General features: G+C 30.3%; 1 protein-coding gene across 8 annotated transcripts; it reads left to right on the top strand.

Moving 5' to 3' along the window:
- Positions 1-2,217: 2,217 nt before the first annotated feature.
- LOC130897519 (uncharacterized) lies at positions 2,218-15,945 on the top strand. 8 transcript variants are annotated; one of them, XM_057806423.1, is made up of 9 exons: positions 2,218-2,480; positions 2,637-2,727; positions 4,010-4,210; positions 4,893-5,098; positions 5,889-6,415; positions 6,519-6,714; positions 6,804-7,025; positions 7,577-8,050; positions 11,036-15,945. In XM_057806423.1, exons 2-9 carry the CDS (start codon positions 2,693-2,695, stop codon positions 11,338-11,340), a joined length of 2,166 nt encoding a protein of 721 aa, XP_057662406.1. In that variant the 5' UTR covers positions 2,218-2,480; positions 2,637-2,692; the 3' UTR covers positions 11,341-15,945. The 8 variants fall into 8 exon arrangements, with proteins under 8 accessions (XP_057662406.1, XP_057662402.1, XP_057662404.1 ...); XM_057806419.1 differs by having other exon boundaries at positions 7,577-8,122; XM_057806421.1 differs by having other exon boundaries at positions 6,792-7,025.
- The last annotated feature ends 1,074 nt before the right edge of the window (positions 15,946-17,019 follow it).

Raw genomic sequence — 17,019 nt, 5'->3', positions numbered from 1 at the left:
ATCATACATCTAGTAGAGTGAAATATGGCAAGTCAGTTTGAGGTGTCCAATATTTTTTTATGTAAATAGAAAAAATAAAAAAGAAACTTGATAATTATTAATTTACAAAATCGATTACTTCTTTCTGATTTGGATTAAAAACTATCATATTTTGTTAAGTTACACCTCACATCAAACAAATTTGGTATGGCAAACCAAAGGAGTTGGAGAAAAGCCGTAGAGAGACTTCCAATGAAATAAATGAGAGGAAAACGCTTAGACACGTCGATTTGTATTTAATAAATGATACAGAGTGTGTTATGTGAGAGCGTAAACTCTCATATTCCATAGGCAACCCCCCTATATTTATTTATTTTTTATATTCTTCAGAAAATTCAACAGTTCATTACCTATCTTTAACTGCTTCTGAAATAACGTTTGTATCGAAATGTCTTCTACGTTACTCAGGCGTGATTGATGTAATAGCATGATTCGTCTTTTTAAGACATATAAGTTACGGGGTTTAGTTTTGTATACAGTACTTTTCATACATCCCTACAAAAAGAAATCTAATGGCATCAGTTTAGGAGATCTTGATGACCATTCTATTGATCTGTATCTCCCTATTTACCGATTTGGAAAAATTTGGTTTAGAAACTGCCGGATACTGAATTGGTAATAGGACAGACACGACACTATTTTGGAGCAGTGGTGGCGTTTTAGTAGATTTTAAAAACTGCGTCTGACATTAAAAGAGTAGGATAGTAAATTAAATTCTCATTTGAACGTCATAACTATTTTAACAAATCTATCAATATACAAATTCATTCAAAAATTGTACATAAAATATATAACTGCTAAATTCATATCATTTTCACTTGCTACACTAGTGCTATTTTGGTGATTCTTCGAACAATAATTGACAGATGGGCACTTTTTTAACTTTTCTCTCATAAGAGATTCTCCCACTTATATCCACCCTCCATGATACAATCTAGGAGAACATATGATCATAGTTTAACTATTATATTAGTTACTCCATTAAAATGTAAGCGCTAAATCAAACGTTGTGGAATGGACGTGCATCACGACTATTATGGTACGGAGAGAGCCAATCAGCACTTTGACGCATCTCTTGTTACGCGATTGTTTGGCCCACTATGTTCGTATGGAGCGGATTAGATGCGGAGCGAAATTTTTTTTTCAATCAAATTAAATATATTGAAAATATTTGTTTTATTCTGATTGTTCATTTTTGTAATAATTTATTACGTGTGTCACGCTAACTGCGTCAAGAAAATAAATTCAGTTATTATCTGGAAAATAACAAAATCAGAGAGAATATTAAGTTGTAAAACTATTGGAAGGGAAAAATAATAAAGATTAAATTGTGAATAATTATATTTAATAACTCTAAAAAATATCAATTTCATCTAAAAACTCATATTAATTACAATACACAAATAACACAACAAAATACAAATTAAACGATGTGACGTTTGACACTTTAATGACGCACATGTACTGCAATGCGGAATTCAGTGACGCATGCGTCAAGGTGCTGATTGTTCATTCCGCACTGTCTGATTGAAACCTAATATTTTTCATCACAGATATTTAATAACAGATAAATGACATAGAACTATTATAGTGTAATACCGGCCTTAGGCAATAATTTGAACCATATTTATAAGGCTTCACGAAACTTGTTTCTTTTAGTTTTCTGTACAATTAGACGAAGTAGATTTAGCTGGTTTTAAATCTAGGCTGCTTATATATTATATCTAGCTCGATTGATTGAATAGGTTAGGTTGAAATTATATTCTAAAATAAGTATGTTTCTTAATTAATTTATCGTACTTATCCAAGATTAATATATTAAAAGGTCTATGGTGGTCGTGTTTAATTCGAAATCATTTCATCGTATTGTTTCCCCTCGCCATATATTTATACTCTAATATACTTCGTTTAAGATGTGCCCTGTATCTATTATAAACGCACTTAACATATGACAAATAAAGATACCTAAGAAAAAGAAGAGTAATTAACATCTGTTTAAAATGTGAATTCATACGTTTTTTCCTGGCAGAAAATCATACTATATACACTAATGTCTTTTAAGCTTCTTTACTATAAATTTTGCTATGTTACTCCAAACTTCAAAGGTTGTACAAGTATTTCCTACATTACATTTAATTGGTGGGTCTTGGCTATTAATGTAATGAAAATATTCTTGAAAAGCTTTTTAATTTTATTGATATTATCCTACAATTCAGTTTCGAATGATACAGATATTAATCTCTGTTCATCAAATATTCCCCACACAAAATTGATTTCTCAGCTTTATTTTCTCTTTTTGTCCGGGGCGCAATTGTGCGTAGAATGAGAAATACGAAAATTTGCGCATCGATTCGCTCAAAGTTCGGTTATATTCGGTTGCGCCTAATCGCTTTGCGCACTTTGTCAAGTATCATTTTGTTGGCCGGCCTGGTTGGAGCAAGGTGAGGTTCTGCATATGTTAAAATATTAATTTGTTCGAAATGTTTTATAAATCCTAACAATTTAATGAAATCTTTACTTTGCTTGTTTCTAGTCAATAGAATGTTTTCCAATATCTAGAATCGCGGATAGCTTTCTAAATCCAATTTTTATTATAGATTTTTTATATTGGAAGCCATTATTAATCAGACCTGCTGTCAAATACACTGCTATAATGCAGTACAATAACGTTTATCAAAATAATACTGTGTAAGTATACATATTTCGTTATTCATATTTCAATATTATTCATTTAAAACTTTGTTTTTCATTATTAAAAAAATCTTTGAAAAATTGTGAAAATTAGTATCCACCATTTTGAATTTTGAATATGAAAGGTAGGTGTCAAATAAGAATATTTAATTTAAGAAAGCAAATTATTAATATCAGTGACCTCTAGCCTTATAATTGGTTTTAACTTGACGAATAAAGTTAAGATCCACTAGGTCACTATGTTGAAATCGGTTAGACTTTAATTTAGATAAATATATCAATTGAACATAGTTTCAATTTATTTTTTTAAATACTCCACAATTATTCTTTGGTCAATAACTATTACTTTTGAAGCAATACACATTTATCTTGTAATTATGATCAATCTCTTATGCTAAACGAAATCTATAATATTCAATTTTTGAATCTTTAACATAAAAAGGGAGAGCTATATATATATATATATATATATATATATATATATATATATATATATATATATATATATATATATAGTTTTTTGTCCAATCAGTATAGATATTTCAAATCAATTTGTGCTAGTATTTTCAAATAAGGCATTCAATGCTTGATACTTTTGAAATATAAATTGTTTTTTATTCTTTCCTGAGGAATTAGCATATGCAGGTTTTAATTTAATAAAACTACAATTTTTATTTAAAATATAATAATAGTATAAAGAGGCTAGAAATTTTATATAAGAAATATTGTTTAAAACCTGCAAAATCAACAAATTTTGAAGTTTTCAACTTTGCTTGTAGCTATTCTTCACATTTTGAATTGAAACTTTTGTTACTAGTTATTTGCTTCAATAGAACCATTTTTATTGTCTGCACTATTTATAGAATACAATTAAGATTACGAATATAACAAATCAAAGTTTGTTTCTATCTGATTTATAGTATATTAGAAATCCAATTTTTCTTCAATAGTGTTTTCATCCAACAGTTCCAAATATATGAAATAATTTGAATACAAATAGGTACACTTAATATTACCAGTCAACTTTTGAACATTAATAGTCCTCCATTATATTTGCTTCAGGAAAATTTTTACATTCTTCAGCACTTAGGAAAATTGTATTAAGCATTAATTAGAGATTTGCGATAAAAGATTTTCAAAAAATTTACTAAAACTGAATTGATGGAATAGTGCTTGTGTTAAGACAAGAAATAGGAATAACATTATTTAATTTTCTGTTTTAAACTGATATTTTTTGTTTGTTTGAAAATATATCGCCCTATTAACTAAAAAGGTTCAGACCTAGATCTGATAGAGGCAATGACCATCACTTCAACAAGCAACAGCAACAGTCCAATTATTGGTGTGGACCCCCACATGTTATGGCAGCTGTGCAAGATTTCGGAGGCCCAAAACAGCAATACAAAAAGAAACAGAAGCCAGAAAATACTTTACAGTTAAGTGTACCCATGTGGCATCAACAAGACTTGAAACCATTTAGGTAAGTTTTTGTGATTTTCTATAACTAATGAAGTTTCTTGGATCAATGTAATTTTTCTTGTGCCATATTCCATATTCCTATCGAAAAACACGGTTGCCATTTGGGGCCCATTTATTTTGGATGATAGATATGACTCACAAAAAAAAATTGGATAAATTTCACCTTTTACCTAGGTACTAGAGACAGTATGAATACAGGTGACAAAATTTTTTTCCTGCTGGGTTATTGTCAAAACATCACAAAAACAAAAATTATGTAAACTTCATCACAATTTCCTCTTCCTGTATGCTAGGCTTAGTTATGTGCTCTGCTCAATTTTATTTTGCCAGGACATATATTAGGTGAGATATTATTCTATATTTTCATTGTAGGAGCATTATCCTGGATCCTGTCACAATTTCAATTTAATCAAGATTTATTGTTAATCTCCATCTATTGACCCAATATCATTCAGTTATAGTCTTGACTGTATTTGTTCCATTTCTAACATTGTGTCATCTACAAATTGCATTAAGATGCTATTACTCAGTCCAATTAGAACTTGTGAAAGTCCTTGTTGCATGGAGAATGACAGGGAAAATATTGAATCTAACTGTGGACACACCTATGATTTTTGAGAAAACATGATCTGTGGTAGCAAATTATATTTATGACTTAACTAGATTATGTTTATTTTTTTAAGGAAAAACTTCTATGAATTACATCATACGGCTTTAACTAGGACACAAACTGATGTAGATAATTACAGAACTAAGATGGATATTATTGTCCGAGGTAATGATATCCCTCAACCAAATTTTTGTTTTGAAGAAGGCAGTTTTCCTGAATACATTATGCAAGTTCTATTGAAACAAGGATTCAATGAACCCACCGCTATTCAGTCACAAGGTAAATTTCAGTCATATCCAAATTTTTAATTACTTAACTAGTATTTTTATTTAATTACAAATTAATATTTATTTCTTCAATTTTTTCTCATTCTTATGTCTTATGTGTTTTTTTGTTATAAATAGTCTTGAATTTAGGTCTCTTGATAAAAAAAATGATTTAAAAAACAGAAAAATTGAAGTTTCGATCTATTTTGATCTATATCAAAATCAAGATGATTTTTCCAGAAAAAATTATATTTATAACATTTTTCTGGTGTAATGTTTTATGTGCACAATAGACTTTTCTTTATTTCCAATACTCAATTTGCTGATGAAACTATGGTGTATGGTGTACTACTGAAGTCTACTATTTTTAACTGGCAGCTAAACACACTTTATAAATGCAAATCTGCAAAATTTTGTATATGTTAATTCAAATAAATTTATTATAACAAAAACATTTTGGTAGGAACACTTGTTTTATTTCTAATAACAATATAGAAAGAAGAAATAATTTATCGCTCCTTCAAATTCATGATTCCTGTTTGTCCTTAATCAATTTTCAAATACACACAAAAATTTTCAATTACATTTAACTATTTCTGTTTTTTTTCCATTTCCATGTTCTTTTTCTTGCTTATCATCAATTTATATTGTAGGCTTTCTATCCTACTCTTCTTCCAATTTTTTAATTGACTTAATTTTGAATACTACTAGTACTTGGGAAATTCTGTTCTTAATGTAATGTACATTTTGGGAAATGAACATTATCAAACTAATTTTCTTGTAATTGTTGTGATTCAATTTAGGCTGGCCTGTCGTCCTTTCGGGGAGAGATTTGGTGGGTATTGCTCAAACTGGTTCTGGAAAGACATTAGCATATATGATACCCGCGGCGGTTCATATCAACAACCAACAGAGACCACAGCGAGGTGAAGGTCCTATTGCACTCATTCTTGCTCCAACTAGGGAATTGGCTCAACAAATCCAAAAAGTAGCACATGAGTTTGGTACTAGTACAATGATTCGTAATACCTGTATATTCGGGGGCTCCCCTAAAGGACCTCAAGCAAGAGATCTTGAAAGAGGTGTGGAAATTGTGATAGCGACTCCCGGTAGATTGATAGATTTTTTGGAAAAAGGTACCACGAATTTATCAAAGTGTACTTATTTGGTGTTGGACGAAGCAGATAGGATGTTAGATATGGGTTTTGAACCTCAAATTAGAAAAATCATTCAACAAATTAGGCCGGATAGACAAGTTTTGATGTGGTCTGCCACTTGGCCTAAACAAGTCCAGGCTCTTGCTGAAGAGTTTTTGGAAAATTATGTACAAGTAAGCTCTTTTTTCATTTGATTAAATTGAAACAAGCAATTTAAAAGCTTTGTGGATAATTTTTTAATTCAATTCATATGAATTAATTTTTTTTTTTTCGTAGGTAAATGTTGGAGGTTTGTCATTAGCTGCCAATCACAATATAAAGCAAATTGTAGATGTGTGTGATGACTCAGAAAAAGAAGACAAATTGATTAAACTCTTGAAAGAAATTGGATCAGATAGACAAAACAAGATTATTATTTTTGTAGAAACTAAGAAGAAGGTGGACGACATAACAAAAATTGTTAAAAAAGAAGGTACATCTCTTTAGATAGAAGAGTTGATAATTATGAATAGCTTAACATTTTTGTTATAAAAAAAATTGTTTAAGTAGTGTATTTTTCAGGCTTATCTGCTATTTCTATGCATGGAGATAAATCACAACCTGAACGTGATTACGTATTGAATGAGTTTCGATCTGGAAAGTCTTCTATATTAGTTGCGACTGATGTAGCTGCTAGAGGATTAGATGTTGAAGATGTCAAGTATGTTATAAACTTTGATTATCCCAATTCCAGTGAAGATTATGTCCATCGTATTGGAAGAACTGGTCGTTGTCAACAAGCAGGTAATATATTAACTCTTTAGGAACAATAGTTTGGCCAAGGGGCCTTAAGATAGGTCCGTCGTGCCCCACTTGACGTTACCAAAGACCGATTTCCTTTGAAAAGTCGATCAGGCGTTTTGGCTTGAACCCTTTAATGCCATTAGGCAAGTTGTGAGGTTTCCCCAAATGTTTAACTGTGCAATTTCATTTATAAAGAAATTTGTTCAATATTTTCCTTACTCAAATAATTGTCTCAAAAAAAATTCAAAGAGTAATGACAAAATCAATAGAGACAATGTGCTTGAACCTAAAGAGGTGTTTGGTGGTTGGCATGTTAAAACCTTATGATCTCATATATAATAGAAGGTAAAATGATGCTTGGTGAATACTTTACATGAAATTGTGAATATTAACAAAACCTTTTTGAGTGTCACAGTTTTAACATGAACCAGGTCTAGAGTAAACCACCATATTAATTAATAGCAGTACTTTCATTGAATATTATGAAATATTTTTCATAATAGTATTTATTTCTTCTTATCTGTTGAGTAATAGTATTTTTTACTTGATAGGTACTGCATATGCTTTCTTCACACAAAACAACCAACGGCAAGCTAAAGATCTAATTGCTGTACTGGAAGAAGCAGGGCAAGTAGTCAACCCCAAACTTATGGAATTAGCACAACAAGCCAAAAATTCCAATCAGAAACAACACCGTTGGCAAAACCGCAACAAAGACAATTCATCACCAAGTAGCCAGAATTCAATGGGAAAAGTTAAGACTTGGACCAATTCCAAAACTTTTGTTAACGGAGAATTTAAACAAAACAATGGACCTAGATCAAATAATAATTCATTTAGGAATGATGGGATGCAAAGAACTCAACGAAACAATTACAATAATTATTCTCACTATCAAAATGGACAAATGTACCAACCGTCATATAGTCCCAATAGTATGTATCAACAACAGCAACAACAGCAGCAGCAGCAACAGCAACCACATCAACAACAGATGTTGGGTAACGGAACACAAAGAAACTATGGTAAGGAATTTTATGGTGGCTCCGTTTTATTTGATTCTGACAGACATTACGAATCTCCCAAGGAATTTATTTGTAAGTAAAAAATCTTCCAAGAAATAACACCTCAAAATTTGTGTAGTTGACACTTGCAACTAATGGTTCCATACCCATTTCATTTTGGTTCATCCTTTTTTTTTTCATGACCAAAACTGTGTAACAAATATAATTAATTAGTTTCTGTAATTGTAATAAAAGTAATGGTCAAATGGCAAACACCTCCCAGCGATTTTTTAATGTTTAATTTTATATTTGACTGAAACTTAATGAAGGAATTTCCAAAACAAAGTTTTTTTTTGGTTTCTTTAATTGCAAGAAATAGTGTATTTAAAAATAATTTTATGGAACACAAAATAAGCAATTATATGCTAAGGATAGAGGTAAGGACATCCGTATATCCAAGAGTATGACTACAGTTTGCTAGAGAAGTTTTGGACTGGAGAAACCATAGTCTGTGAATGATGACTCCATTTGCTGAATGTTTTGAAATGATCGACTGTATTTAACAAAGGCAAATCAGTAGATGTCTGGTTTGACATTAATCCAAATCAACATTGTTAATTTAATACAACTCCAAGTAATTCTTTTCCCTTTTTTTATAAGAGAAAATTTAATTGTGTTAGTGCTAGACTGGATGATATGGGGTTGAATATTATTTTTATATATAATAACAGAAAGATGTTCCAGAAAATTTAAATATTTATCAACAGGTGCCCACGAACTATCTGCAAAGTTTCTGGTCAAATTGATCACCTTTGGAACACAACAAAACAGGAGAATATAGACGTATCGATTACAAAGCGAAAATGGAGATGAATAGGTCATAAACTACGGAAACCAACAACAAACATAACCAGACAAGCATTTAATTATGATACAACGGATAGATCGGTATGAACATGGAGAAGAACTATAGAGAATGAACTGCAACAGATATAGCCAAAAACAGAAAAGAATGGAGAGTCCTCGCCAATAAATTATAGGAAACCCACAAAACGACGCTAGAGGATAGTGAAACAACTGTTGAAACAAAGAAACATGTCAACCACTTCAAAAAAAGTAGTTTCGAGAAAAATGCGTTTAAAATTTGTAAATAATACCAGTAGAATAACTCGTCCACTCGGCCGGCTTAGTCGTTACATCACAAATTGTACTGTGTCTCCGGAAATAATGGAAATTTCTAAAACTCCGTTCAAGGATATATTCTTAAGGGTTTAAGATTTGAAAATATGCAAAAAAATTGGTTATTTCAAACTTCTAAACCAGAATACCCACTTAAAATCAATAAATCAACTGAAAGTTTATGGATGTTGGATAATTATTATTGTTTATTGTGTAGAAAAGCAAAAAAGATGTTCTTCAACATTTTTTGGAAATAAAAAATGTTTTACAGTTAATCACTTTTATTAATGAAACTATATAGGTTCTAAAAATGTTTTTCAACATAGTAGATTATTTGAAATAAAAAATAAAATAATTATTTATATTTGTTATCCACTGATATCATTCAAATTTGTTTTTCATCATGAATTTTTAAGCAGTTTATCATCTTAATAAGAAATGTTTAAATTACAACAACAAATTGAGAAAACGAATGAATTCTTCCATTTGATAAAAACATTGATAACTAAAAATGTCCTACTCTTCTATGATACTTTCTAGAAGACTTTCATTCATACAAATCAATTCTTATTCATTTCTGTGTAAGTAAACATTTCTTGTACAATGTTCATCTTGCTTAATCATTTAAATTTACTGGGAACTGTCTATCACAATTGAATGAAATGTTTAATAACCATATTGTCTAGAGACAAATTTCATTAATGAATATGCACTAAACAACATTATTTAAGATATGCAAATATTTATATTGTTCACTCCAGTCTATCGTGTCTATTTGAAATAACTACTTTTCTTAGTTTAGTATGAAAAATCATTTTATAGTAATAATAGTTCAGTGTTAACAAAAATTATGTTATGATAGATATATTTATATTCGTTATACATTGTATTAGAAAGTTTTTTTGTACACTATATTTATAACAGAAATGTTTTGTTTCTTCTCCAAGGTTTTCACTTATAAATTTTCGTGATCTCTGATATGGAGCTCAAAAACTCATCTGAGCTACTTGACAGATTTATTTCATTCCCTTCTGACTGTGATGATTCCAGTTGGTTTTATTGGTTTTTCAACTAAAATTCCAAGGCGGTAATTTCAATTTATTTGGTGCCATAATGAAATTTTTGAATGGAAGAATTTTATGAAAACTTCTAATTACTTTAGTGTACTTCATTAATTGATACGTAATTTGTTGAATTCGTATTTGCAAGTATCTTTCACAATTTTGACAATTTATGAGCCTTTCTGTTGGCTTATGACTGGTAAGGTTAGTTTAACCTTATGCATATCATGGTTGCCGATAAAGTTTTATAGTTTTCTATCAGATGGTAGACTGATATTACAACACATTATGGTTGAAAAATCAGTAGCCAATATATTGAGTATTGGTTGTAGATACATAAAAGATGGATAAAGTCTATCTATGGTTGTATATGTGGAGTATTTGTCCACAGTGTAATGATGATACATTATTAAAATTTGAGCTTTGTTTTTAAGAACTTCTAAAAAAAGCATAATTAATAGCTATTTTATTCAAGTTTTAATTAATTTGACATAGTTCAGAAGCTATAATTGAGTTTATTTGGCATAAGACTTTGAGCAAAGATCATTTTGGTGTAGTCACAGAAAATCAATTCTCTCAGATATTTAACAAAAGTACCTATATAAAATAGTAAGGGGGCTTATACATTGCTTATTTTTCAAATTAATGCTGTTAATAAAATAGTTTTGTTATAATACCCATTATTAATTAACAAAATTTGAGTAAATTTGTCTCTAGCCAAGTTTTCATAGGAACCAAAATTCATACATATATTATCTTTCACTAGGTAATAATTCTCGTTCATACGGAAATCAACGCTACAACGATCGCCAATCCTACCAAGCTCCTCAAACCAACATGTACACGATACCAACACCATACATGATGCAATCTCCCGCTGCAGATGGTATGCAATCAATAATCAACCATAAATTTTTCCAAAGCCGAGGATTGCCTGCTACAACCAATCCTTGCGCATATCAATCGATGGGTCAAAGTCAACCTACTCCGGCCTACAATCAATACGCAGGTGGTGTACCGTATGCAACTTATCAATACACACAGCCCCCTACTGCCGCCGTGCAGCAGTAATTATTTTTATTTGTTTAAATATTTTCATAAATTTATATTAATATTGGTTAGTCTGTGATGACATCGGAAGATAATATTTAAACGTGAATAAATTATTGTGAAATGGTTAAATATCTATATATATATCGGAAATTTATCACGATTAGAGTGACTATTTTTTACTATTTATGGTTAATCTAAAATCTTATAATACGAATTTTTTTCTATTGCCAAAATTTTTATTCATGTTTAAACATTAATCGCAGACTGGTAGCATAATACTAGCACGTCGGAAGTCTCTTCCTAAGTTTAACTGCTTGTAATTAGAAATTTCGGTGATCTTTCATTTGATTTTACAAGAAATATATTTTCCGGTTTTAAACCGTACGAATTTTATTGTATATTGATAAATTTTCAGTTCTAAAGTTTGATATTTGATCATGAAACATTGAAAATATGGAAAGTTTATAAAAATGAGAACTATATTGCTTTTTTGTACAAATATATAAATAAAAAAATCATTTACGTTGGAAAATTAACGTGGAAAAGGTTAAATACTGAAAACTTGAAATGTTCATAATGGATTTTAGTGTTTACCAAAGAAACGTACTCGATATTTAACCGACGTGGTGGTATATTTTCAGTGTTAGTTCTATCGTTCCCTTGAACCCCTTAAGAGGCTCTCCGTCTAGCTGTTTGTTTGCTGCTACGGTAACGACATTATGCCTTTCCCTGCTGATGTTGGCCGTTCAGCAGTCGATGTTTATATATCTTAAGAACTGGATTTCAGTAATAACGGATTCGTTTTTCTATTTACAAGATTGTTTATTATATTCATTTTTGTACTTCATGTTCAAAATATTAAAGTATCTGCCTTCCTTTTCTCGAAAATAAAGGGATTATTAGAAATGTCATTTTTATCAGTAAATTCGAAAAAAAATTCATCGAATAGCTAAGACCAATTTCATCTGAAGCAAATCGACCAAGAAAGTAATTATTCTGGAAATATAGGAAACATGAATAAGGTCCAAATTCTTTAATAATTATTAAACAGAAAAATATTATCGATTCTATACTTACAAAGTTCGTTATTATGGGAATCCACTAAATTAGTATGTACTCAGTGTGAGTTGTTAGCTATTAGTAAACAGTAAATTGTCTGTATGCTGTTGAAATGCACGAAACGTATAGAAGGGGAGTTTTGGGCTTATTTCGTTATAGTATTTTATACAATATTGATGCTTCTTTGTATCAATCAGAACTAGTTGATATAAAGATTAAAAAAAGAGTTAAATAGATAAAAGCAGTCAAAACTTTATATTTCGTATTTAATAGGATTGTGATATTTACTTATTCCTAGGGACATTAAATTTTTTATTGAAAACTATTTATAGTAACTATTAACTCCGGAAATAGTAGAATCGAGCCGGATTAAAAGAGTCATTAAAACAGGGTATAGTACATTTTTTCTCTCTACTTTTACACTGTGATCGTTACACTAACAAAATAATGTTTAAATACTGAATTACTATATTATATTGTCCCAGAAAATTTAAATACAAATATATATTTTAATTTATTCGGTAAATCAATTATAACTAAACTTGTGATTTATTTCTGTTTATTGATATTTAAATATTTCATTCTTTGTAAAATTTTTCAACTCCGAAACTGGTTGAATTTATTTTCTATATTAAATAATACATTATTCCTCTTTAACTAGATCTTTTTAATTGATTGATTGAAGTGAATTTTGAGCTGCTAAAGCTCGCAGAATTGAGATTTGGTGACTCTAAACTATTTATTTCGAATTTTGATTACTGTCTAAATGTCATGCGAAATTAGATAATAGACAAATCTCTTGAGTTTTGTGTTACATGTCTTTTTAAAGCTAGTATAGACTAGGATACAACATTTTTTGTTAGAAACATCAGCTTGTATCTGCTACAATGTTAAGCATCCACACTAAGATCAGAAGAACATTTACAACTATCAGTAATTTTGTTATGATTGGTAGTAACTTAATGTACAAATGGAACAGTGAAATATGAGTAAGATCTATACCAGTTTTGGGGCTATGAAAAGAATCACAATGTTGTAGTTATTATTGGTTAACTAAGAGATTGTATTTAAAAAAATTGCAATATGGCAATAGCTTTTGAAGTATGGATGTTTGACTGTGCTAATTAAGCCGGAGTGAGAGAGTTGTTACGATTTTTAAAATAGTAAGCGTCGGGTGCTAGTGACTCTCGATCGATTTTTTGATTTTTTTTATATTACGGATCTTGACATGACTGCTTGTGTCGTGTAAATATTTGTAGTATTAAGTATATTTAACTCGTTCGTCGTTTAGCGTGGTGCTTTAAAGCGCGCACGTCCATCTGTGATATTTTAGCGTGTAAAGGTAGCAAAAGAATAATATAACTTTTTCCGAATCGGGAGAAGCGCCCAGATAAAGCGTCGATAAAATAGATCAGTCAATTTTGATGTTTATAGTTTGTTGGAACTATAATATATGGTGCCAGTTGTCGAGAATTTATAATTTTTAAATTATTTACTTTAAAAGATCGGTTTCAATAATTCTTATCACTTTAGTTGTCGCAATACTGAAAGATCTTGGAAAGTTGTTTTCGATGTCTGCCAAATGTCTAGTTTCCACCAAGCGGACAGGACGAAAACAAAACATGTATTGTCTATTTGAACAGAAATTTCGAACAGTTTTGTTTTGAAAAGGTTTTAACGCTGTTGTGGGTCCCCAAAGGACTGCGTGTTTACACCAGTCACGAACAGAAATTAATAAAAACTGTTTGTTTTAAATTTGATTCAGTTTACATATAGACATCGGACACCAGTTGGGAAAGTGTGCCGCGCAGTAAATTTGAGAAAACAAGATGACGAGGATTGATTTTTTCTAGGAGTTACATATTTCATGATAAAAAAGTGAATGTCGGCTTTGAAGTAGGCCATCTTTAAGGCAAATAGGAGGAAATATTACATCTAAACTACTGCAAGATCTTAGAGAAGATAAAAGTATCAGAGATGAAGTTTTAAGAACTTTTTAAGAATGTCAAGCACATATTTTGATGATCTGATGCATTTATTTGGCCCTATCATTAGCAAGAACAATACCATCAAATTATAGCTCATTAAGGACGAAAGGGAGAAGCTGCTGCAAACTTTTTATAATTACGTTTTATCGATATTGCGAATTTATATTGACTTAACTTCAACGGTGGAAAGCATCCTTTTTCTTCATTGTGTTTTTGTAGTTTGTGTGACGTTCCACTGTAGATCAGTAAAATGAATTTATTATCAATATTATATATCTTATAGTCTTCTATTTATTTAATTGTTGTTTTTTGCATTTTCTTTTTCTGTTTAAAATCGCATTTTCCGACTCTGAGCACCAAAAGTATTCCAACAAATACGTTTAATAAAATTTAGTACCTAGTGACTGATGTAAAAGCAATGTGATTTACATTGGATGGAATGTGATATTTTCTATTAAGACTGAAATAACTGTATATTTTTTTTATACTGAACGGTTACTAAGTAAAACATGTGAATTCAACTTGTTTTATTTAGATCGTGTTTTTGTTGAATTAGAAAAATATAGAAGAGCGATTCTCTAAAATCGGATTATGTGCAAATCGAAAAAATAATATGCACAAAAAGAAAGTTATTCCATTATTCTATAATGTTATCAAGTTGCGCCATTGCATAGTAACGATTGACGATTTTATATAAGATTTTTGATATTTTCTTTTAATTTTTTTCCAGTCGGTAATATAATTATATATTCTGGAATGTAAAAATCTCGAAGATACCTCGTAATTATTAGGTGTAGACCAGAACTGCATTAAAATCTAATAGTAATTTATTGATACGCGCGAGTTCCGGTCAGTATTAGTACATAGTATTATCAGAGATCGGGGTAAGGTTTCTACCCGTTTAAAAAAAACGAAGTTTTAGTTGAAATAGATAGAACACGATATTTTATTGACAATTCATAATACCAAATTTGATGTCTGTATTAATAACTATTGTGTTATATTTTGGATAAGAAAAAGAGAAGTAGATCAATGATACGATCAATTTTGATACGCATTACCCTTTGGATAGCAGCCTCCCCTTATCACTACACCATTACTGCTAAGTTTTAATCACTTCTTTTTGCCAGTTTTGGTTACTCATAATTTTATGTTGGAATCCGCTTCAATTTTCTACAGCTTCATAAGAATCTAAAGAAATTACATAATTTTATAGGCACTGTCAAAAAGTTTTTGAAAAATTGCTCGCTTTTTCTGGAAAAAATCCCCTCGAGAAATTGCTTGAATTTTCGATATGATCAAAATAGTGATCGAACTTTTGTGAGTTTGCTTGGATTTTCTATCAAACAAATTGCTCGAATTATGTAACCATCTACTGTGCACTGACAACAATTCATTGTTTAAACCTTTAAATTAACGCCCTTATGGCGATACCAAAACTCTTTATTTCCGTACTTACATTGAGTTTGTTAATATGAACATCTTATTATATTATGAGTTATAAAAATTATTAAAGTTTTTCCAACGTTCATATTTTCACGTAAATCTACCAGCGGTGACGATATTTGCATAAAAATTGATGTTTTACTAAAAAAAAAACAATGTCCGATCTCTGATATGATTTTAAAGAAAACGTGTTCTTAGTTACGTGGCCCTCGCACGATGAAAAACTCTCTAAACTAATATAATAATTATTTATATACTCTTCTGTAAGTTTCCAGCAAGTGCATTTCTTGTATGTAATACAGTATTAATATTCTAGTTGTAACTTTTTAATTTCATTTAAATTTTGTTCACTGTTTTCGTTTTATTTAAAATTGGATGTATAAAACAAGTCCATGAAAAATTCAAATAAAGGTTTAATTATATCAATGTTTGTTCTTTATTTGTTAAAAGAAACATTCCTGGTAGACTAGTTTCAGGAATCTTTCTTTCTGGCACTAAGTACCTAACCTAACCTACAAGTTCTCATCCAGTCTGAAAGGCTTTTGATAACTTCAAACACGGAAAACTTATCGAAGTTCTCAGAAACATTGGCACTGACGGAAAAGGTATCCGTATAAATGCAATTGAATTAAATGTATCCAGCTCATCATAGAAAGGAATTATAGCCAAGCAGTCATCAGAGCTCTAAGCTTCAATGTAATGAGATCCAGACTGGTTTGAGAATACCTGGAAGTTTTGAATGAGTTAAGTAAGAAGAAAAAGTTATCCTCCAACGGATTCCGGGACGCACTGGAGTGGAGAGTAATGGAATTAGATGATAGACTAAGATGACAGCTACAGAAGAATAAACAAACATTTGAAAAGAAGGTAGATAGGAAAAAGACGTAGTTACTGGAACAAGCTACAGGGTTGACATATTTCTGGGAAATTATAACCAGGGAAGATCTGTGGAATGTATCAGTCCAGACAAGAATAATATACAAATACTAACAGGAGTCTTGTCTACAGAACTCCAGAGCATTATTCCTGGTAGCGTATGAAATAGAAGACGATTTCTATCAGCTAGAGCTATCCCATATCCTGATTTTTTTAAAATAAGTAGGTTTAATAGATCATAGTTTCTCGAGTACTACAACAGATATGGGCTCTTCATTTTAATTGGACGGTACTTCTCTTCAAAATAAATTTTTATCCCTTCTGTATA

Source organism: Diorhabda carinulata, chromosome 8 (assembly GCF_026250575.1).
Source record: "Diorhabda carinulata isolate Delta chromosome 8, icDioCari1.1, whole genome shotgun sequence".
Taxonomy (NCBI): Eukaryota; Metazoa; Arthropoda; class Insecta; order Coleoptera; family Chrysomelidae; genus Diorhabda; species Diorhabda carinulata.
The sequence above is the reverse complement of the archived record's forward strand: the minus strand, read 5'-3'. Positions and strand labels throughout refer to the sequence as shown.

Coding starts and splice junctions, on each gene's coding strand:
- LOC130897519 (XM_057806415.1), top strand. CDS start 2,693: ATGCAGTACAATAACGTTTATCAAAATAATACTGT. Junction 6,416..6,518: donor TTTTGGAAAATTATGTACAA/GTAAGCTCTTTT, acceptor TTTTTTTCGTAG/GTAAATGTTGGAGGTTTGTC. Junction 8,123..11,035: donor ATCTCCCAAGGAATTTATTT/GTAAGTAAAAAA, acceptor ATCTTTCACTAG/GTAATAATTCTCGTTCATAC.